Source organism: Lissotriton vulgaris, chromosome 3_1 (assembly GCF_964263255.1).
Source record: "Lissotriton vulgaris chromosome 3_1, aLisVul1.2, whole genome shotgun sequence".
NCBI classification, from domain to species: domain Eukaryota; kingdom Metazoa; phylum Chordata; class Amphibia; order Caudata; family Salamandridae; genus Lissotriton; species Lissotriton vulgaris.
Window position 1 is genome coordinate 1409371511 of NC_141689.1, and position 24863 is coordinate 1409396373.

At 47.5% G+C, this 24863-nt stretch overlaps 1 protein-coding gene across 4 annotated transcripts in view; it reads right to left on the reverse strand.

Moving 5' to 3' along the window:
• The window catches only part of WDFY3 (WD repeat and FYVE domain containing 3), a 2050643-nt gene that overhangs the window by 509213 nt on the left and 1516567 nt on the right, over positions 1-24863 (reverse strand). For all 4 annotated transcript variants that reach the window (XM_086961876.1, XM_086961875.1, XM_086961873.1 and 1 more), the window contains 2 exons: positions 5577-5662; positions 5209-5289 (listed from right to left, as the gene is read on the reverse strand). In XM_086961876.1, coding sequence (XP_086818002.1) covers positions 5209-5289; positions 5577-5662 — 167 coding nt within the window. The remainder of the gene's footprint in view (positions 1-5208; positions 5290-5576; positions 5663-24863) is intronic.

Here is a 24863-nt window from a genome sequence, read left to right on the forward strand (position 1 = left end):
AGAACTTCAAACATCTAATGCTGCAATTAGGGCATCTCTTCCAGCTGCATAGCGTGAGGAGGCTTCACGGCACAGCTCCACGTCTGTTAGTAAACGAGGTACAATACATCGAACTAGAAGTCAGTGCATCTATGCTGTATACAACAGACATATACATTTTAAGCATTTGGGAAGTAAAAAGATTTATAGTTCTAAATATAAAACTTTCATTTAAATTCTTTAGGTCTTAAATTTTTGATTATGAGTGTTAAAGCACAAGTTACTACTTGTGTGACGATATATCTGTAAGAGACATTAGTTAGTGATAGATTCCTTATCTTAGAATATTATGCCCAGGCGTCAGACTGGATCTGGAAAGTTTTTCGCTAGCAGTACCTCTGCGTTTCAGTAGGTGGCGTTGTGCGGCTCCGCGTTTGTCGCTGGCGTCATATGCACCGAGATGACGTCACAGAGACTACTTAGGCGCCACCCATGAGCGCTAACGTCAGTTCTGTACACGACCTTCCGTGCCAGGAACGCAGAGCCATGCAAGACACTGACCATTGGTGCATAAAACTAGGGCCCTAAAAGGGATGACCTTAACCCTAGAAATCAGTTCGCAGAACAGGGAGGATGGGTGGGGCAGTAAGGAATCTATCACTAACTAATGTCTCTTACAGATAAATCGTTACACAAGTAGTAACTTGCGCATCTGAAAGAGACACCTTAGTGATATCCTCCTTACCTTAGAATAGATACCCAAGCAATACCAACCCCGGTGGTGGGTCTGCAAACAAGATTACACCAGAAAGTCACGGAGAACAGACCGGCCAAAGAAGCAGTCTCTCCGGACTTGCCTGTCAAGGCAGTAATGCTTGGTAAACGTGTGCAGCGAGGCCCACGTAGCTGCCTGACAAATGTCCTGCAAGGGAACGCTGAGTCCTAAGGCAGAAGTGCCTGCCGTTGCCCTGGTGGAATGGGTACGCAGGCAAACAGGAGGTTTCTTCTTAGCCAACGAGTAACAGGCCTTGATGCAGAAAATGACCCACCGAGAGATGGTCCGTTTGTGCACGGCCTGACCCTTTTTTGGCACCCATATAGCCAACAAAGAGCTTGCCATCCACCCGGAACTGTTGTGTGCACTCCAGATAGAACAAGAGCGCACATTTTGGGCCAGACGGTGGAGCCTCTATTCCTCTTTCGAAGAATGCAGTGGGGGAAGAAGGTGGGCAAAGTGATGGTCTGCCAGATGTGGAAGGGCGTGACAACCTTTGGCAGGAAAGAAGGACGGGTCCTTCAAACCACCTTGTCCGAATGAATAGAAAGGAAAGGAGATTTAGAAGAAAGAGCCTTGAGCTCACTCACTCTTCTGGCCGAGGTGATAGCTACTAGGAAAGCAGTCTTTAGATGAGAACACATAAAGGACAGTTATGAAGGGGCTCAAAGGGAGCGCACAGAGGATATGTCAAGACAAGGTTTAAGTCCCATTGAGGCATTATGAACGGCTTGGGCGAAAACGTGTGCGTAATGCCCTTCAGGAAACGTTTAACAACCGGGGACTTAAAAAGAGAAGGCTGATCTGGAAGCCGTAGAAAGGCGGAGATGGCCGAAAGATAACCTTTGATAGTGCCCAGAGCAGAGTCCTGCTGGGCCAAATAAAGAAGGAAAAAAAGGACTTCGGAAAGAGTGACAGAAAGGGGATCCAATGACTTTGCTGTGCGCCATGCCACAAACTTGTTCCACCTGCAGAAGTATACCGTTTTAGTGGAGGGACGCCTGGCTGCCAGAATGACATCAAAGTCTTCGGGAGAAAGATCGAAAGCTGTCAACTGTCGCCACTCAATCTCAACGCATGGAGGTGAAGGCTGGATAGGTTTGGGTGGAAGACCGTCCCCTGATGCTGCGACAGAAGATCCTCCCGAAGAGGCAGTCGGAACGGGGGATCGATCGCCATGTTGAGTAGCTCGGTATACCAGTATCGCACAAGTTACTTACCTTCGGTAACGATATATCTGTAAGAAACAGTAGTTAGTATTAGATTCCTTACCTTAAAATAGATACCCCAGCAATACCAACCCCGGTGGTGGGTCTGCGAACCAATGATCACACCAGGAAGTCCTGGGGAACGGAACGGCCGAAAAAGCCAACTCTCTGGACTTGGCTGTCCAGGCAGTAGTGTCATGCGAACGTGTGCAGCGAGGCCCATGTAGCTGCCTGACAGATGTCCTGCAAGGAGATTTCCCGACCCAGGGTAGTAGCAGCCGCCCTGGCCAGAGTGGAATGGGCACGTAGCCACACAGGAGACTCCTTTCGAGACAAAGAGTAACAAGCCTTGATGCACAAGACGACCCATCGAGAAATGGTCCGTTTGTGCACTGCCCGTCCCTTCGTAGCGCCCACATAACCAACAAAGAGTTGGTCATCCACCCGGAACTGGCGTGTGCGGTCCAGATAGAATGAGAGGGCACGTTTTGGGTCCAGACGGTGGAGCCTCTCCTCCTCTTTCGAGGGATGCGGAGGCGGAAAGAAGGTGGGCAAAGTGATGGACTGCCCGATGTGGAAGGCTGTGACTACCATGGGCAGGAAAGAGGGTCGCGTCCGCAACACAACTTTGTCCGGATGGACAAAGCGATGCCCTTCAAAAACCTATTTACAACAGGGGGAATTCTGTCACAGGATGCAAAAAACTCTCTGCTTCAATGGCAACAAAACAGAATTCCTGCTTATGGGCCATGTTAAATGAAGTACACCCCAAAGGATTTAGCTCGAATCACTAGGCACTAATGCATTTAAATGTAAAAAGTCTGTAACCTGGGAGTGTCTGAGCTGTCCTTCAACCCCAAATAAACATTAAGAGAAGAACAAAATACTTAATTGTGATTTCTGATGTTCTCACTCTTGTGGAGGGCATGGTAGCTTGTAGCTCGAACAGAACTATATGTCACACCACTGTAAAGTGTTGATAGACAATGCCTTGCTTAGAGTGTATAACTCCATGACACTTGTATACAGCTCTGAACTTAGGGATTGAGGGGGACCTATGCACCCTGTCCTGATTAACGCAGGACTGCTGTATGCTAGTTAGTTGATAATTTAACCACACAGCAAAGGATGTATTTGATATGCAAGGACAATTCACTAGAACACAGTAAGTTTACAACACTGTAGAGTTTACTTTCTGTTTGAAAATCAACACAATCAGTTTAAAAAACAAACGCTGTATGAAAATCAGATAGTACATACTCGGCGGAGCTTTGACTCTCCTCTGCCTCGTTAATATTATTTCCCTAGCACTTGCTGTCCTCATGTCTTGTAGAATCCTAATATGGCTTGTCTGCTTAGTAATTAGCCGGAAACCACATAACATCACAAAGGCATTGCAATCCTTCCATAGTTTCCCAGTAAAGTAAAAGAAACAGTAAAAAAACATCCAGTTGCAAAACCATTTGTCGTATTCTCAATGCATTACAAGGTGGAGTTCTAGGCTGCCATGTCTATTCCTTACCTTCATGTAGAAGTTCATGTCTGCTTATTGAAATCTATTGTCCATTTGCATTTATAAGCTTATAAAATAAGTGGTTTATTTGTGTGCCATTTTGAATGTGTGATGACAAGTCCTCTGTGCTTCAAAAACATTAGAGCAGTTAAGAAAACGTCCAAGTCCATTATTCTATTTTTTTAATGCACAGTATTAGGTTTTTCATTTCATTATAATGATAATTTTTCTATTCTCTACATCGAAATGTATTTCTTTTGGATACAATGAACTTCAAAAGCCAAACAAATTTGTGAAGGGCTAGGTCTGTTACAGTGGAAAGAATAGTAATACGTGCTTATACGAAAGCTGAAATTGGGGTGCCACCTAAGCCGAGGTCATTGGAATCAATGCAGATATCGTGTTGTTTAAAATTATGTTAAACAACAGTGGGGCTAATATGCAGCCCTGCTGGACACTTTTTGACAGAAAACTAAGCATTTACAATCCCCATTACTATCAAGTAGAATACATGTAGAACTATTTTAATTTAGGCTGATAATGGCATTATTTAAGCTCCTGGGCCACTATCACCGTTAATTCAATAATAAATATATCAGATCTAAAGAGATACAAAATTGAGTCTCTGAAAAGAACCTGATAAAACAAGTAACACTTGCAACACCTAGGATCATAAGTATACTTAAGTCAGATCCAATAATCATTACACATGATAAGCATGGTCCTCTCATTTATTTCTTTTTGAATGTACAAGTCTGGCACTCCAACAAGGGTGGGATCTCCAAAATTATGCTATCAATTCTGCTGAAGGATAACTAAGTTGACGAGAAGGAGCAGTTTAGCATTAGTTTGGGGCTTGGGTTCCATATTGGATCTGGCAAGGCTAAGCCCAAATTTCCAAGATGTAGATTCACCTTTCCCCATGCGCTCAGTAATAATGTATACCTCTAGACCCAGTCATGAATCAACAACCCAGGAGTCCCCCATTCTTCCATTCCTAAGGGTCTGTTTCTAGTTTGTTCTTGGAATTTTGGAGCCCAGGCGTAGCTCTGGGGATCCCTGTTCTTGGGAGTATAGAGCCCTGTCCAATGGGCTTTATTGGTCTGAATTGTTGTTTTAACCTGGTGAGCAGGGCAATTAGATTGGAATGATTCCGCCTCGACTTGGGTGGGATACTTTGTAACAGTCCAAACTTTAGGAAGTAAAGTGAGTTTAGTTAAGTGTTTAACAGAAGTCAAATATTAGTCTATTCTTGAGCTGTGGAACCTAGGCATTTTGATTGAAGGTTTATAAAAATGTGATTTTTTTGTAGTGCTTAATAATACTATTGTGCCATTTCGGAGTGCTGTAAATGATCAGCATTGTTTTTTTAATGGCACACCATTTAATGAAGCTTCGTTGGCCATGCCAGTATTTGAACAAGTGATTTGCAGATCACTTACTGCAGTGGATGGGGGAAGAGTTTTAGGCCTCTTGCTTGGGATTAGAAAAACGATTTTTCTATATGGCTGAGGGAATCCTTCACACAAGTCCTGGCAGGTGAAACCACATGCCCATCAAACAGAGCAGAACACCAAGTTATTGCATTAAAAATTTGTGTTTTTAATTATTGAAGGCGTCAGTAAATTGGAATGGAAGAGTATTTTTTAGTAAAACACTAACATCATATTGTAAAATCCTGATTCCATTCAATTTCACAGACATTATCTTTTCAGAAATAAACCAATACATACCCTTGTTCGACACTGGTGTTTGGTCGTTGCCCAGATACCGACTCAGAACTGTCAACTAGAGATGGAACCACCGCCAAAAACCTGTATGATTGCGAAATAAAAAGAAGTTCAACATGCAGGTCTACTAGCAAAATACATCAGCACTAAACAGGGTGCTTCACATATGTATGCTATGTTATGACATTGACCTCTGGAAGTCTTAAAAATATAGTTTGTCTGTCATTCATTAATAAAAAATAAAAAAACAGTACTTTAATGAGCACGTTGCATGTAATATCCAATAATAAATTGTTAAATGTAAGGTTTCTTCTATCTTCACTTGAAAAAATGTTTTCTTTACCAAGTCATGCAATGGACTTTCCCCATACCTTTGATAAACTTTATTTCTAACTCCTTTCTGAAAAGCCAGAAGGTAATTCCTCCCATCTCCAGAGAACACTTCGATGGCAATTGGCTGGAAAAAGCAAAAGATTAAACAGCTCAGAAAGCAAACTCCATCTTTTTTGAAGAGATGTACAACTCATCAGTACAATTTACATATAAAGGCCAGACTCAACTAATAAGGCCAGGTGCCAAGACCTGCCGAGCACTGCTAGGGAAATCATTGACCAATACATAAAACGAAAATGCTATAAGTGAGAAAGCGCCTTTGTCTTAATTAAACAAGCATTTACAATGCAATGGTCTCGGCATCATTAAAGGTAGAGCTATTGGCATTGCTCATGACATTTCTTTTTTTTTCTTTAAATCATAAATAAATGGCATTGTCATTTACATTGTCAATACACACCACTCTGCACTCAACAGCACACACCACTCTGCACTCAACAGCACACACCACTCTCAACCTGCACTCCCTACTCTGCCCTCACTACTTTGCACTCTGCCCTCACTACTTTGCACTCTGCACTCCCTACTCTGCCCTCACTACTTTGCACTCTGCCCTCACTACTTTGCACTCTGCCCTCACTACTCTGCACTCTGCCCTCACTACTCTGCACTCTGCCCTCTGCCCTCACTACTCTGCACTCTGCCCTCTGCCCTCACTACTCTGCACTCTGCCCTCTGCCCTCACTACTCTGCACTCTGCCCTCTGCCCTCACTACTCTGCACTCTGCCCTCTGCCCTCACTACTCTGCACTCTGCCCTCTGCCCTCACTACTCTGCACTCTGCCCTCTGCCCTCACTACTCTGCACTCTGCCCTCTGCCCTCACTACTCTGCACTCTGCCCTCTGCCCTCACTACTCTGCACTCTGCCCTCACTACTCTGCACTCTGCCCTCACTACTCTGCACTCTGCCCTCACTACTCTGCACTCTGCCCTCACTACTCTGCACTCTGCCCTCACTACTCTGCACTCTGCCCTCACTACTCTGCACTCTGCCCTCACTACTCTGCACTCTGCCCTCACTACTCTGCACTCTGCCCTCACTACTCTGCACTCTGCCCTCACTACTCTGCACTCTGCCCTCACTACTCTGCACTCTGCCCTCACTACTCTGCCCTCACTACTCTGCCCTCACTACTCTGCACTCACTACTCTGCACTCACTACTCTGCACTCACTACTCTGCACTCACTACTCTGCACTCACTACTCTGCACTCACTACTCTGCACTCACTACTCTGCACTCACTACTCTGCACTCACTACTCTGCACTCACTACTCTGCACTCACTACTCTGCACTCACTACTCTGCACTCACTACTCTGCACTCACTACTCTGCACTCACTACTCTGCACTCACTACTCTGCACTCACTACTCTGCACTCACTACTCTGCACTCTGCCCTCACTACTCTGCACTCTGCCCTCACTACTCTGCACTCTGCCCTCACTACTCTGCACTCTGCCCTCACTACTCTGCACTCTGCCCTCACTACTCTGCACTCTGCCCTCACTACTCTGCACTCTGCCCTCACTACTCTGCACTCTGCCCTCACTACTCTGCACTCTGCCCTCACTACTCTGCACTCTGCCCTCACTACTCTGCACTCTGCCCTCACTACTCTGCACTCTGCCCTCACTACTCTGCACTCTGCCCTCACTACTCTGCACTCTGCCCTCTGCCCTCACTACTCTGCACTCTGCCCTCACTACTCTGCACTCTGCCCTCACTACTCTGCACTCTGCCCTCACTACTCTGCCCTCACTACTCTGCCCTCACTACTCTGCCCTCACTACTCTGCCCTCACTACTCTGCCCTCACTACTCTGCCCTCACTACTCTGCCCTCACTACTCACTAATCTGCCCTCACTACTCTGCCCTCACTACTCACTACTCTGCCCTCACCACTCTGCCCTCACCACTCTGCACTCACCACTCTGCACTCACCACTCTGCACTCACCACTCTGCACTCACCACTCTGCACTCACCACTCTGCACTCACCACTCTGCACTCACCACTCTGCACTCACCACTCTGCACTCACCACTCTGCACTCACCACTCTGCACTCACCACTCTGCACTCACCACTGACTACTCTGCACTCAGCACTCACTACACACACGATAACGGCAAGTTCTCGGGCTGTGCCCAGAGGCATTAAAGTCCTTGACAGGTGCTGGGCACACTCACTTGCCTGAGCTCGTGGTTACCTTCCGCTGCAGGCTGCACACTGCACCACTGTGCCAAGAATGCCCACTGCTACCTTTTACCAGCACCCGCTGCTTATTGGGGGCATTAAACTGGCCCTGTACTTATAACTAGTTCGGGGCTAGTAGGCAAAACGCACTTTTCCAAAGCTGCTTCATGTTCATAGTCAAAGGCGACCAAAGCGCTGCGAGGCACAGTGGGCTACCCTTACAAACTAATACATTTTAAGAATGTAAAGCTCTTGCACCAAAAGGCGTATGCCTACCAGGTGGCATTCACTACATAAACGCTCATAAATTCACTACAAAATAAATAAAAAAGTATTTAGGTGGACTGTTTAATTCCCTCTGGACAATCCAGTGCCTTGACATGTTTGAATGGCTATACTTTCATGCAAAAACATTCTCAAGTAAATTGCTTCTACACGCTGAACTGAATGGTCTGATTTTGTTACATATAGCAATTAACAGTCTACCCAACTTTGTTTCTAAAAAACACCTCTTTATTGAAGCGGATCGTAATGCTCGGCACATGAAAGCAATTTGCCCTGGAACGCACTTTCAAATGCATTTTGTTTGAATGAATGCAGTTGTGAAATAAGTAAACTGTTATAATCGATGTCGTGATGCTCAAGCAGTAGTTTATTTTTAATTCTGGCTGCTTCCGAGTTGTCAGTGTAGGCAGTGGCCATAACAATGGTACAATTGGGTTGCGTAGTAATTTAACCAGGTGAATAACTGTGAAAAGTTGCGGGCACCGCATAAGAAAGATTTTGAGCACCGGGACTTATTTTTCAACAAATTAAGCACTGCTTACACTGTGGCATGGAGTCATCCTGCTCAGCTCTCAGCCTCGCGCGCGCGCCACTCCAGGCATATGTTTACAATTATCTCCGCCGTGATGGCGAGATAATTCAAGATATATGGCCTTCTGCTTTTAAGATCATGACTTTCACGTCTGCCCTACACGGAAAGAAAACACAAGAAAAGCACGAACGCACGCCATTCACTGCAGACTGGTGAACGCGCCCACAACATCTGCATTACATTATCGCGGCACCCTGACAGCTCCTAATTGAAATTAATGCACTGCTGTGCGCGTAACCACACAGAAGATGCCAACATGGCGACCGACAAATTACATTAAGCCTATCGCGTCAAGGATAATAAAAACACAGCACAGCGAAGACGAATCACTATGCAGATGCCAAAAAAAACGTGCGCGCACTAAGGAATGTGGCAGCCCGGACCCCTAAAGAAACTTTTTTTTTTTATAACATAAGAGCTCGGAGCTCCGCCTCCCCTGCTGACGCAGGGTTGACGTAGGCCGAGCCCTAAAAAGGGAAGGAGACTATGAAAGCACCTAACGCACGATGACAGTCAAGGACTATTATATGGTTAGCTAACCACAGGCATGTTTACGATGTCACTTTTACATATTAAGACGGGTTATCTAGAGTTTGAAAAACTACTTGAGCGCGTTTTTTTCTTATCAGTGCTGTATCAATTGCATAGTTTTATGCATTCATGTTTTTGCAATAGCTTGATTGTTTATCCTTTTCTTACTAAAACTACTGCTGGTTTATTAAAGAGGCTTGGTGAGATAGGTTGCTGCTTGGTGAGCTAGGTTGCTGCTTGCCGATCTGTTGAGTTTCAGGTGATGTCATCTACACAAGTGTATGGTAATCTGTCAGAATACCTCTGAGATACTAAACGAGGTGGTGTACCTATGAGCATCTATATGCCCGGGATATATCATTAAACAACTACTCCCTAAACAAAGAATTCCTTAACCACGAAGGCTAAACAACGAACAATGCCAAATCACTTAATTTTTTACGAGCACCTAAACCACGAAAAAAATATGCATTTTGCTCATTACCCATTTACACAACTATGTTCTTTAAAATCGTATGTTTTTGACATTTAAAAAAAAGAAATATAATAATAGATGCATTTTTAAATAAACAAATTTTGAGTGAATAATCCTTAAATCTTTAAACCTCATCTGCCCATCACATACATCACCAGCACGCATTGGCAGAGGCCAGAGCATTCCCTGCCAAGCTATGCCCCTGACGTGGTGCCAATTTGGAAGGATGAAGGCAGGCTGCCGCCCCGCACTCATCAGAGCCCGCCACCCTGGTGACTGCACAGTGCAGAGTAAGTCATGACGGGGGGGGGGGGGGCGGTGGGGGGTGGGGGAGCATGTAAGGTCATGGGGAGCAGAGGAGAGAGACGCATGGGCACCCAGTACTCAGTCATCACACATCATCCTCACATTCCACCATGGCAGATGCGTGCTACGCATTGTAACCACCTTAGTAGGCGTTTTCAACCGGTCCTGGTCAGCTCCCGAGTAAGTCAGGCCAGGGGGCGAGGAGCATGTCAGGTCGGGGGGGAGAGGGGAGAGACGCCCTGTATCGAGTCACCACACATGTCCACAATCAGACCACCTAAGAAGGCGTGTGCCACTGGCAGGATGAAGGCCGACTGCAGCCTTACAATCGTCAGAGCCCAGAGAGTGGTTTTATGTATACATAGCACGCCGATGGTCAGTCAGGTTAAAAAGTTGGTCTCGCTAACTTTACAAAGGTCCACTGAAGACGTCAGAAAGTTGCAAAGTTTTATATTTCCTCACATTTTCATGAATACAACTTTCAGGTCGCAAAAAGTATTAAATGGTGTGAAAAAATTAAGTACTGTTTTCACAAAACAAATCCGAGAGAAATTGAGGGACAGAAAAGCACAATAGACAACATACAGTGAGCCCATGCTTCGAACATGTATATTTATGCAAGTGTCCATTTTATTGGTTTGGGACTAGCAGAAAGGCTTGAAAGAAAGGTAAAGAAACAATAAATCTGAAAATAAAATGAAAAAACAATATGTGATCAACGCATTTATTAGAAAAAACATGTTAGCATGAATTTGTCAGAGCCGAGAGAGGGGTTTTCTGTATACATAGCACGCAGATGGTCAGTCAGGTTAAAACTTTGTTCTCGCTAACTTTACAAAGTTCCACTGAAGACTTTAGAAAGTTGCAAAGTTTTATGTTTGCTCATATTTTCATGAAAACAACTTTTAGGTCGCAAAAAGTATTCATGGTGTGAAACAATTCTACATATGTTTGCCAAGTACCGAGTGAGTCTTGTCAGAGGGGGTGACGAGGTGGTTTTCGTGGTTTATGAAAGTCGTCGTTAAGGTGTTGTTAAGGATGTCGTGGTTAAACGATTGGTCGTTGTTCGGGATTCGTAGTTCAGGTCATTCGTTATTCAAACTTCGTTGTTAAGGATGTTTCCCCTATGCCCGGTTGAGCAAGTCAAAAGAGGTACTGAATCACAAGTTACTTACCTTCGATAACGATATATCTGTAAGAAACAGTAGTTAGTATTAGATTCCTTATCTTAGAATATCCCCAGACGTCAGACTGGATCCGGAAACTTTTGCATAGCAGTACCCCTACGAGTCGGTAGGCGTCGTCTGCGGCTCCGCGTCCGTCGTCGGCATCGTTGAAACCGGGATGATGTCGCCGAAATACTTAGATGCCGCCCTCGCGCGCTGACGTCAGTTCTTATACACAGCTTTTCTGCATCAGAAACGCAGAGCCATGATAAAAAACAACACTGGTGCCATGAAAATAGGGCCCTGAAAGGGGATGACCTTAACCCTAGATATCGGTTCGCAGAAAGGGGAGGATGGGTGGGGCGGTAAGGAATCTAATACTAAGTACTGTTTCTTACAGATATATCGTTACCAAAGGTAAGTAACTTGTGCATCTGAAAGAAACAGGTTAGTATTAGATTCCTTACCTTAGAATAGATACCCCAGCAGTACCAACCCCTGAGGTGGGTCTGCGAACCAATAATCACACCAGAAAGTCCTGGAGGACGGAACGGTCAAAGAAGCAATCCCTCCGGACTTGGCTGTCCAGGCAGTAGTGTCTTGCGAACGTGTGCAGCGAGGTCGACGTAGCTGCCTGACAGATGTCCTGCAAGGGAACTCCCCGGCCCAGGGCAGTAGTAGCCGCTGTGGCCCAAGTGGAATGGGCCCTCAGCCCAACAGGAGGCTCCTTTTTAGCCAAAGAATAGCATGCCTTGATACACAAGACGACCCACGAGAGTTGGTCCTTTGTGAACCACCCGTCCCTTCTAGGCGCCAACGTAACCAACAAAGAGTTGGTCATCCACCCGGAACTGGCGTGTGCGATCCAAATAGAAAGAGCGCACGTTTTGGGTCCAGACGGTGGAGCCGCATTTCCTCTTTAGAGGGATGTGGAGGCGGAAAGAAGGTGGGCAAGGTGATGGACTGCCCGATGTGGAAGGCTGTGACTACCTTGGGCAGGAAAGAGGGTCTTGTCTGCAACACAACCTTGTCCGGATGGACAGAAAGGAAGGGAGGCTTGGATGAAAGAGAGTGGAGCTCACTCACTCTCCTAGCAGAGGTGATGGCAACCTGGAAAGCAGTCTTAAGGGTATGACGACAGAGAGGACAGTTATGAAGTGGCTCAAAGGGAGCACACATCAGAAAAGTAAGTACAAGGTTCAAGTCTCACTGAGGCATCACAAAAGGAACAGGGGGGAACATATGAGTGAAGACCCTATTAACAACCGGGGACTTGAACAAAGAAGGCTGATCAGGTAGCCTTAAGAAGGCGGAAAGGGCAGAAAGGTAGCCCTTGATAGTGCCCATAGCAGAGCCCTGCTGGGCAAGAGAAAAAAGGAAGAGGAGAACCTCAGAAAGAGGGGCAGAAAGGGGATCCACAGCCTTTGCTGTGCACCATGCCACAAACGTGTTCCACCTGCAGGTGTATACCGACTTTGTGGAGGGACGCCTGGCTGTCAGAATAACATCACAAACTTCAGAAGGCAAGTCAAATGGCCTCAACTGTCGCCGCTCAATCTCCAAGCATGGAGGTGGAGACTGGACAGATTCGGGGGGAGGACCGTCCCCTGCTGCTGCGACAGAAGGTCCTCCTGAAGAGGTAGACGAATCGGGGGATCGACAGACATGCTGATTAGCTAGGCATACCAGTATCTTCGTGCCCGGTCCGGAGCCACAAGGATAACTTGGGCCCAGGCGCGCCTGATCTTCTTCAGCACTCGGGGCAGAAGTGGTATAGGCGGAAAGGCGTACAACAGACCGCAGCTCCACTCGCGACGAAAAGCGTCTACAAGCGAGTGCCGCCTTGGAAATTACAACGCGCAGAACTGATGACATTGCGCGTTCTCTTCTGTGGCGAACAGATCTAACCAAGGCTCTCCCCACTGCTGAAAGAGGCCTTGCGCCACGTCAGAGTTCAGATGCCATTCGTGATCCATCATGCACCGACGGCTGAGTTCGTCCACCCTGGCGTTCAGGGAACCTGCCAGGTGTTGAACCACCAGGGTCACGCCCTGATGTTCCAGCCACTGCCAGAGGCGCAGAGCCTCCTGGCATAGGGTTCACGACCCCACCCTGCCCTGTTTGTTGCAGTACCACTGTAGCAGGGTTTCCGTTCTCCCACAGAACTGTGCACAGAGATCTAGAACCTGGGTGAATTAGGATGACCCAAAACTCACCTTAGTATCAGAAATCCCCTTACCGAGCTAGCTACAGTGTCTCATTGGTCATAACAAACTCCCAATGACTTAGACAAACCAGAACATGAACTTAGGGTACCTCAGGTATCGTGGAACACATGAACACTCTTTCGCTCTATAATCATTTCAAACCACAACGGGGAGTAAAAGAAGACACGTGCAAGTTTGAAATATTTATTTTTCAATGCAAGGTACTCAAACGCAGTATCTTATATAATACCAACATACATATTATAAAAATCAGAGTTATCAGCATAGTCACTAGTCCATAGTAAGCGAACGGTGATAGCATATTATAATGCAAAAATCTATAGAAATCTGTATCACCTATATTTCGCGCACTCTATTTAGCATACTATATTATATCTAAGAAGGTCTCATTTGGGTTTTAGCAGGGCGGGCCCATACCTCTAAATGTCAGCAGAAGAAGATCACATCATCAGCTACCAACTCTCTGCATGCGAAGCACCATCAAGTGTGTTTTTGCATTCTCAGTAACTCTATCTTAAACCCGCGTAGAGCCTAATGTTGGCAGCAACATTATTTGTGTTATGTCTAATGTGGTGCGAGGATCAGGCCTCCCAGCAACCTTGTGTTAGGTTATTCTTAGAGGCTATAGCTCTCAGTGTGCAGGCAGTGTACCAAGTGTCCCAGGCACGACTGATATCAGAGCAATAACATATTATTCTCAATAAATCACATCTTTCGTCTAGGTTGAAAGCTACAATAATAATTATGTGCAGTGTGCAAACTGAAGCCGAAGGAAAATATGTTGTTTAAACATTTAATAAACTCATGCTAACTTAACACAATATATAGAAAAGCATTAACTATATGACACCCCGCCAATGATCCGAGGACGGTCAAGAAACAAGCCAATAATATAATAAAGGCATAACATTAAAGCAGAGTTCAATAATATTGAGCCAAGCTAAATGTATGTATATGTATATAAAAATTAACAACACAAAAATATGTATGAATGCCTATAGTGGCCAAACAAAAATGTAAAAAATCTCGAACTTGAGGCCTAATATAAAATCACAGGCCTAGAACATATGAAGTAAATTGTTCGTAAGAAAAATGGCACCATTCAGAATTACTAAAAAGTCACGTGCCAGTATAGTGAAAGTCTCCAAAGCCACTCATGGGTGGATACAATATGCAAAATAGGTAGCCACAGCGTCCAACATGAAATCACTGTCATCATCCGAAAACAGTTCAGCCATCCAATTAAGCAATGGGAAAGAACATACGTGCTCCTCCAACACCGGACCCTCTAGCAACATCAGAGGACAACTCGGTGGGTTCTCAAGAACGCTATGTGCCAGAAACTCATGCGCCGGTGCGGGGATGTCCCACGGACCCATTAGTCCATACATCGCTGCCAAGGCCATAATCCTTTCGCCAGAACAAACCAACTCGTGAGCAACTACGGGGCCCATCAGGTGATTAAAATCGACTCCAGGAGATAACGGCAAGCAGAGACACAAATCAATGGCCCAGTCAAAATCGCAGCTCAGGCAATGAAACACAGGCTGGACACATGTGAAATAGGAAAATCGAAACGATAATCTGAATGCCGTGCTTAAGGTCGCAAGCGGCAGGGTGCCATAGTAATCAAGCATCCGGTTGCGAAACAGTGTCAGAAGGGGCTGAGCGGCTTCTTGCGCAGGATGGGCATCCATATTTTAGGAAGCAGAATAATATCAAAACGCCTGCAGCTAAAGCCAGCAAAACAGGAAATCCGCCAAACAAGCTCGAAAATATTGAATGGAAGAAAGCAGGGATAACACCAAAAATCTTTTCAAATGTAGTCACGAGACCACTGCTAACCAATTTAAAAAAATTAGCTAAGCCAGACGTGGAGGAGGCATTAAAGATCTGATGAACTAATTCGCAGAAATGAAACGGCAAGTCAGTATTTAAAAGTGCCTGCACCTCTGTGCGTGTGTTAGCTATGTGAAGGACATAAGTTTCACGGGCCGAGCTCAGGGCCACTTCTTTTTGAGACAAAAGAGCCCATATTCGGCTCATACCATTGAACTCCGCTTTCAAGGTTGGGATGCGCGGCCAGATGGAAACATCTGAATTCCCATGCGTGGGTGGATATAACACGTTCTTGCAACACACCACACGTTCTGATACAGTAACCACATAGGCGATACCGACCATTAACCCACAACACTCCTTGTTATTCAAAAGTAAATAACTACAGTTTGTCAATAAAGTAAATGTGGGAACTATTGCAGGAACCGGTGTGCCTTTTAAAACACAGGCCAAATTAGGCCGGTCCTGATTACAAGAACCATGCAACTGGATGTGTCTGCATATCAGTGAACGGTCAGGCTACTGTGTGCATTCTTCACCATTCAGATTCACTTCCTTTCCAAATCTCGTAGCCATCTACAGCTAATCTGTCTAGAAAGGACTTCGAATACAGCAATTTTGTATCGGTAAGTCTAACTTTGGACATGGACTTTTGTGTCATTTTGAAATAAAATGACTCAGGATTTGATTGATTAAAATCTGTAAAATAAGTGTATTTTTTCAGAAACGTATTGGAACTGCCTCCCAATGGAGCAGGGCAATGTTCCCACTGTGTGTAATTTACAGCAACCCTCCTGGAATTTGTCTTATGTAAAAAATGATTACCATAATGTTGAAAACAAAACAAATCACCATAATTAATAGAATCTAAATATAAATCCTCAGCATCAAAGGCAGCATAGTATTTCAAATCAGAAAATAATGCTTCTACGGCCTGAATATCCCAATCATCAGAACATATATTTTGTTTAATCACATCCCCCATGTTTACTCTAAGCACATTCGGAACATTAATCACTTCAGTGGGTCCATGTATTTGAAATCTAAGCGCATCCCACACAATCCCATCAAGAACAGGCCAAGCAGTAATGTTGACTGTATTCAAGTTTCGTTTCAGTCTGTGTGCTGAATGTGAAGAGGAAAGTGGGGCCAATGTTCCATTAAGGTACCGAATTCCTGTTCTTTCTTTAACACAGTGACCATCGATCAGGCGGAAAAAATAAAACACAAAACCAATTGACATAAAAAGGTAAAATGAAAATAGAATCAAGCAAATGTATGTCCAAGGGGGAATCAACATTTTTTTTTAAATAAGGTGGCATATTTTGCAATAGTTGAGGGTTTCTTTGAAAGTTCCGAAACAGAGTCAAAAGAGAATCCTGACTGGTCGGCCAAACGAGTCTGCAAATCTGGCATAGATAAGTCAGCAGGATAGGTGTAGTTCAGCTCATCAATGTTAGTAACAGGAATAGTATTTAATAAAGGACTGGATATGGCAGGCATCTCGAGGGACACCTCCTGTGCTGCACCAGAAGTAATAGCCAGCACAGAATGCCTCACCATGGAAGGACAGGATATAGCCAGTGTCATGCTATGAAGAATTGGCCACCCTGTGTGTCTTGACATTGTCAATAGAAATAAATCTGTGTTCGAGGCATGTGGGCTGCTGAATTCATATCTGTGCATAGTCCGCCACCTAGTGTTGGGTCCGGATGATTGCACATTGTTGTCCTGGAAGAGTCTTCGAAGTATCACGAGATAGGTGGCTCCTCCCCTGGACTACAGTGCGCATGGGCATCGCCTCCATCCCCAGATTGTTTTTTTCCGCCATAGGGTTCGGATGTGTTTTCGGTTCCCTCCTTCGGAACCGATAGTTGTTCGATTTTACTTGAGACCAAAAGGTCTTTAGGCTGGGCGTCGGTATAGTTGCGTTCGGGTTTTCTTACTGACTCTCAGCTCCAATCTCCTACTGCCCTTCCACGTGCTTCGACGCGGACGGGCCTACACTACCACATTTGCTATGGAGCGGACTCCATTCAAGAAGTGTCCGCTGTGTCACTCAAAATATTCACACCTCGACGTGCACCCCGTGTGCAACACATGCTTGTCACCGGATCACCGTGAAGACACCTGCATGGCGTGTTCAAAGTTTAGGAGTAAGAAAACTTTGAAGATTCGCCGGGCTAATCGACTCCAGGCACAGTTGTCGGCTTCGGCGCCCCCACCTGATGACATCTTTCAGGAATCGGTCGAGGAAGAGGACGACGTACAAGAGTCGGACTCTGGCCCCGCGTCCGAGGAAGAGACCTACGACGCGGATGAGGAGGCCTGCGACGAAGTCTCCGGTGAGGTAGGGGACGACGAACTGATTTGTGCCACGATGGGAGATAGCTCAGAGGAAGAGCATCCCCAACCAGACTCCGGGGTTACCCCCCGTTATACGGCCCAGGTCGAGGGATCGCCTTCGGGCCTTACCCAAGATCTTACTATAAGTCCTACGTCCCCGCCTCCGGGCCCGGTCACGGACATTTCTACCAAGAAACCGAAAGTGAAGCCAACTGGTCCCGCACCCTCGGATGCGAAACCGAAACCGAAAGTGGCTTTGGTGAAGAAGGTTCTGGAGGCGTCAACTTCCACGAAACCCAAAATGGCCGACTCGAAGAGCCACGCCAAAATGGCCGACCACAAGAGCCGCGCCAAAATGGCCGACTCGAAGCCCTCTGGGTCGGCGCCGAAGGTGAAGGCATCCGACGCGGCTGCGTCGGCACCGAAAGGGGTCGCGGACCCGAAAACGGCTTCGAAGAAGCGTCACGCTGATGGTGCGCCAGGCCATGGGGCGTCGGCACCGAAGAAGAGGCCTACCGGCGACCAGACTCTCGGAGACGAAGAGTCGCTCGCGACGGTTCAGCCCTCGGCATCCCTTACAAAGAAGGTGGGAGAATCCTTAAAGCGGATCCAACAGTCCACTGTTGTTCCCAGCCAGGACACTGTAGTGCCTAGGCCCACGCCGAAGCCTGCCAAGGAACAAACGCCAATTCGTTTTACCCTTCCTCCCAAGTCGACGCCGAAGGCCTTCGCGCCTAAGCAGAGCGGACACTCTCAGGAAGTATTGACGCCGAAGGCTGCCTTGGTGGTGTCGAAGCTTCGGCTCCAACCGCTCGCGGTGGAGGAACGTCGTGAGGTGACCATCGACGCCAACACCGGAAAATTGTCGCTCCTCAAACGAAAGATTACGTCGGAGCCGCCATTGGAACCTTTTAGGATTCCACTTAAGAACAAAAAGTACTCTGCGGACTCTTCGGCTCTGATGGAACCTCTGTCTCCACAAGCCATGGAACACTCGCCGGCCCATTCCCCAGTGCCTGATGTGGACGAGGAGGACGACGAGTACAACTATCCTGCGTACTCGGACCCGGAAGAGGAGCAGGTGCCCTGGACAGCAGGAGGCGACACGGACGACCCGCAGTCAGGCCAGGACACTCAACTTTTCGCCGCGAAGACGTCCCCGACAGAGGACTCGGCGGCGTTTAATGCATTAATAGAGAGAGCTGCAGCGAACCATGACGTCGAACTGCACTCAGACCCTGTGGATGCGGACTTCTTAGTCGACACCTTCTCGGTAGCCGAAAAGCAAGTCAAGACGCTACCGATGCTCAAAGGGGTGCTGAAGCATGCACAGGAGGTATTCAAGGAGCCCACCCGGGCGCGGGTGGTCAATCCTCGCATCGACAGGAAGTATAAGGCGGCGCCCACGGATCCCACGTATATTAAGGGACATTTGCCATTGGACTCCCTGGTGGTGTCCAACGCTCGAAAGAGGGCGAATCCGCAGACTACTGGTGATGCTCCTCCCCCAGACAAAGAGTCAAAAATCTTTGAGGCATCAGGCAAACGCATTGCTGCACAGGCAGCGAACATCTGGAGGATCTCTAACACTCAAGCCCTGCTTGCACGTTATGATAGGGCCCATTATGACACATTAGAGGCCATCCTGCAACACTTGCCTGACCAATACAAGGAGGCGGGGGAGATGCTCATTCAGGAGGGTAAACTCATTACTAATGCATCCATCAAATGTGCCCTAGATGTGGCAGACACTGCCTCCAGGGCTATCAATACAAGCGTGTTACTTAGACGCCATGCCTGGCTTCGAATTTCTGGGTTCAAACCCGACATACAAACCACAATACTGGGTCAAACAGTGAATCCTGACCATCTGTTCGGCCCTGAGGTGGATGCCTCCCTAGAAAAAATGAAGAAAGATACCGAAACTGCCAAGTCTATGGGGGCTTTACAAAGTCAGCAGTTTCGGGGTGGTTCCTTTCGCCGCTCCAATTCAAGAGGCACCTCAAGAGGCCAGGCATCCCAGTCCACGCAATACTACAAGGGTAACACCCAGTCCTCGTATAACAACAACAAGGGCAGGGGTGGCTACAGAGGCAATAATATCAAAGGCAGGGGACGTGGAAACAATGCCTCCAGGTCCACCACCTCCAACAAGCAGTGACGTCTTGTCACTTCCCCCCGATCACACGACACCTGTCGGGGGGAGACTCCAGCAGTTCCTGCCGGCGTGGAGGTCCATCACCACGGACAGGTGGGTGAGGTCTCTTATCCAGTACGGATACTGTCTAGAACTTACGTCCATTCCACCGGACATACCGCCAAGAAGCCGTGCTATGTCCGACGAGCACTTGACCTTGTTGCAGCAAGAAGTACTGGTCATGCTGCAAAAAGGGGCGATAGAGCTCGTTCCATTGCAAGAACGGGGAACAGGGGTTTACTCCCTGTATTTTCTAATCCCCAAAAAGGACGGATCACTCAGGCCGATCCTGGACCTCAGGCCCCTGAACTGGTACATCAACTCAGAGCACTTCCATATGCTCACATTGCAGCAGGTGCTTCCCCTGCTTCAACGGGGGGACTTCCTAGCAACGCTGGATCTGAAGGATGCCTATTTCCATATTCCCCTGCATCCTTCACACAGAAAGTATCTCAGATTCAAGATCTTAGACCAGCATTACCAGTTCAGAGTCCTGCCGTTCGGGGTCACCACGGCACCGAGAGTTTTCACCAAATGCCTAGCGACTGTAGCAGCGCATCTCCGTCGCCAGCTCGTCCATGTCTTTCCATACCTAGACGACTGGCTTATTCAGGCAAAGACGGAACAGCAGTGCGTAGACCACGTGTCACGCACCATTCACCTCCTGCACGATCTGGGATTCTCTCTGAACTACCCAAAGTCCCATCTCCAGCCCGCCCACGTGCGACAGTATCTGGGCGCGACAATCGACACTCTGGCAGCCACTGCGCAGCCGAGTTCAGTGAGAATCGCCAGTATCCAGGCGCTGATCCAACGATTCAGACCCCAAACCTCGCTTCCAGCGAGGGTGTTCATGCAGTTGATAGGCATGATGGCCTCCTGCATCTCCATTGTCCCGCACGCGAGACTACATATGCGTCCGCTTCAGGAGTGCCTGGCACGTCAGTGGACTCAGGCTCATGGGCAACTGACAGACCTAGTGTTGGTGAGCGGTCGGGCGTACAACTCTCTGCATTGGTGGAATCCACAAAACCTTTGCAAGGGCCGACCATTCCAAGAGCCTGTCCCACAGATCATCCTGACAACGGACGCCTCTCTCCAGGGATGGGGAGCGCATGCACTCCATTACACGGTGCAGGGACTATGGACACTTCAGCAAAGGAAGATGCACATCAATGTGTTGGAACTGATGGCAATCTTCATGGCCTTAAAGGCGTTCAAAGTACATCTGTGCAACAAGGTAGTGTTGATCCGGACGGACAACATGACGGCCATGTACTACATCCAGAAGCAGGGGGGAACACACTCTCCACAGCTGTCTCATCTGGCTCAGAGCATGTGGAAGTGGGCCATTCAGAGGAACATCTTCCTCATGGCAGAACATCTCCCAGGCAAGGACAACCAGATGGCGGATCTGCTCAGCAGACACAGCCATCAGATGCACGAGTGGGAGTTACATCCATCAGTACTCCAACCGTACTTCCAAAGGTGGGGTCATCCAGAGATAGACCTGTTCGCCACAAAGGAGAACGCAAAATGCCAAAGCTTCGCCGCCAGGTTCCCACACCCCCAATCACAGGGCAATGCGATGTGGATGAACTGGTCAGGCAGATTTGCGTACGCTTTTCCCCCAGCACCTCTGATACCGCTGGTGGCACGCAAGCTCAGGCAACACTCGATGACGCTCATCCTGGTTGCTCCAACGTGGGCTCGCCAACCATGGTACACCACGTTTCTGGAACTCTCCGTGGTACCGCATCAAAGGCTTCATCTCACTCCCAGCCTTTTGACGCAGAGCCATGGCGACATTCAGCACCCAGATCCGCAACAGCTCAACCTGGCGATCTGGCTCCTGAAGTCCTAGAGTTTGGCTACCTCAATCTTCCTCCCGATTGCATGGACATCATTCGGGAGGCGAGAAAGCCCACTACTAGAGCTTGTTATGCGGCTAAATGGAAGAGGTTTGTCGTCTACTGCGTGGAGCACAGCATTGACCCGCTAGACACTTCCATTCAAAACATCATATGTTACCTCTTTCACCTGTATCGGTGTAATCTAGCTTACTCTTCCATCCGCATTCACCTGTCGGCTATGGCAGCATACCTCCAAAATAGGCAACACCTGTCACTCTTTAAGGTCCCTGCTATCAAGGCTTTTCTGGAAGGACTCAAAAGAGTCATTCCACCAAGGACTCCACCAGCTCCGGAATGGAACCTCAATGTGGTTCTTACAAGGCTGATGGGTCCTCCCTTTGAGCCACAACACTCTTGCGAGCTGCAGTTTCTGACCTGGAAGGTGGCGTTCTTGGTAGCAATCACATCGCTACGGAGGGTTAGCGAACTGCAGGCGCTCACCATCCAAGAACCTTTCTTCCAGGTACATGCCAACAGGGTGGTGCTCCGCACTAACCCTAAGTTCTTACCCAAAGTGGTCTCGCAGTTTCACATAAACCAAACTATTGAATTGCCGGTGTTCTTCCAAAACCCAGAGACGCTGGCGGAGCGGATGCTCCACACCCTTGATGTGAAGAGGGCCTTGATGTATTATGTGGACAGGACAAAAGATTTCCGCAAAACCAAACAACTTTTTGTTGCTTTTACCACACAACACAAGGGAAATGCAATCTCCAAAGCAGGAATAGCTAGATGGATAGTAAAGTGCATTCAGATCTGCTACGCTAAAGCAAAGCGCACTCTCACTATACCACCGAGGGCCCACTCCACTAGGAAGTTGGGGGCCTCTATGGCGTTCTTAGGTAACATTCCCTTAGAAGACATCTGTAGAGCAGCCACATGGTCTACCACTCATACTTTCACTAAGCACTACTGTGTAGACGTGCATTCAAAACAACAGGCAGCTGTTGGTCAGGCTGTTCTAAAAACGCTTTTTCAGACTGCTGCAGCTGGCACGGGCGGCCGCCGCTAATGGAGGGACTGCTATGTATTCTATGCACAGATATGAATTCAGCAGCCCACATGCCTCGAACTGCAAATGCTACTTACCAGTATGCATCTGTTCTTGGCATGTAGGGCTGCTGACATTCATATCGCCCACCCTCCTCCCCGGCGCCTGTAGCAGCTGCAGTATGTATTCATATACAAACATATGCTCATAGCATGGTCATCACTCACTTCTTCACTCCATCTCAGCCTATGGCTAAAAACAATCTGGGGATGGAGGCGATGCCCATGCGCACTGTAGTCCAGGGGAGGAGCCACCTATCTCGTGATACTTCGAAGACTCTTCCAGGACAACAATGTGCAATCATCCGGACCCAACACTAGGTGGCGGACTATGCACAGATATGAATGTCAGCAGCCCTACATGCCAAGAACAGATGCATACTGGTAAGTAGCATTTGCATTTCCTTACGACCTGGAAGTGGTGGTAATATGACTGTTCTTGTGCCCTTCACTCCAAGAACTCGAACCGGTGCACGATATGAGGGACCAAACTCTTTCTTGTTATCGATTTTCTCTCGAACCAGTTCTCCAACTTGGGGTAGCTAGCCAACTACCGGGATCTGCAACGCATCATCCGATGTGGAGGGCAAATGTTCCTTTGCTAGACTGTCTCTGGTCTTTTGTAGATCCTGTAAAACATTGCAATGTTCATCTACGTCAAAGGCCGTGGCCGGGGCCTTGCAGTCTAGACCGTCGAGGTCAGGGACGTACATCTTGATACCAAAGAGCATTTCGTATGGGGTCCGCCCACCCAGAGACCTTCTAGGGAGATTATTAAGCGCACGCTGCACGCCATTGAGGTGGGCTAGCCAGTTTCTGCCAGTGCCTATAACTCAAGCTGTCAAAGATTGCTTTAAGTCACGGTTCGTTCGTTCAACTACACTATTTCCCTCGGGTCTGTACGGAGACGAAAACTTGACTTGGACCCCCAACGAAACCATAGCATCCTTTTACGCCTTAGAGGCAAAAGCCGGACCTGGTCCGAATGGAAGGTACCACAGGCAAAAATCCCTACAAAGACTCGCAAATCCTTAATGACAGTCCGTGAATCAGCGCTCCAATGGGGCCAAACCCACACAAAGCGTGTGCATGAATCAACTGCTACTAAGATATACTTATATGCAGTATCAGAAGAAAAAGGACCGCAGTGATCTAAATAAATGCACCCCAGTGGTTTAATAGAAATGTACAACTGTGTCTGAGGCGGACGCGCAGCAGTTGAAGGTTTAATCTGCTGGCAAATGTCACATTGAAGGACATAATCGCGCGTCTGTTTGTACAGTCCCCGCCACCAGAACCTCTGTTGTAGCTGAGTTACAGTGGCCGAGACGCCCGCATGCGCAGACACCACACCTTCATGAGCCGCTGTAATCAAAGAAGCCCTGCGATCCGTGTTGGGAATTAAACGTTCGCCAACTTCAGGAATTTTCACATAAGGAACCTTATCAGGACTTAAGTGGTATGTGTATTTAGAAGGGAACCCCGCAGGATATTTACTTCCCTTCTCTGTAGCAGCAACCGCTGCTAAGATGTCATCATCTATCTTACTTTTGGACCTCGTGACTGCTGCAACTAAGTATTTTGATACTGCTGACTTCGCTGCTTCATCAGCAAGCGAATTTCCGACAGCGTGGACCCCCACGCGCTGATGGCCAAGAGTATGAATTACAAACACGAGTGGCAACTTCTCTTTGAGTTCTGCCACTCGGACCCAAATCATTTTATGTTTTATAGTGCTACCTTTGGAATCACGAAATTCATTCTGAATCCAAAAGAACAAGTTCTCATTGTAAGACTGGACACAGTAGTAAGAGTCACTTACGACCAAAGTCGTCACACTCGGATCTGCGTACTCCAATGCAAGCATCAGAACACGAAGCTCAGCCAATTGTGCGGTGCAGTCCCCAAGCGTCTGCGTGTGCACGACACTGGACTTGAACTCATCGTTCACCATGGCACCGACCACAATGGCGCAAGCGGAAACGTAGGCATGTTTAGAGCCATGCGCAACCTGCGCCGAACCATCAGTGTAAATGATGCAATGGAAATCCTCCAACGGCCGCATTGCTAAAGGAGCAGGATGAACAAATTCATACTGTAAGAACTCCTGCGACCGTAAAGTGGCGTCAAAAATAAACGT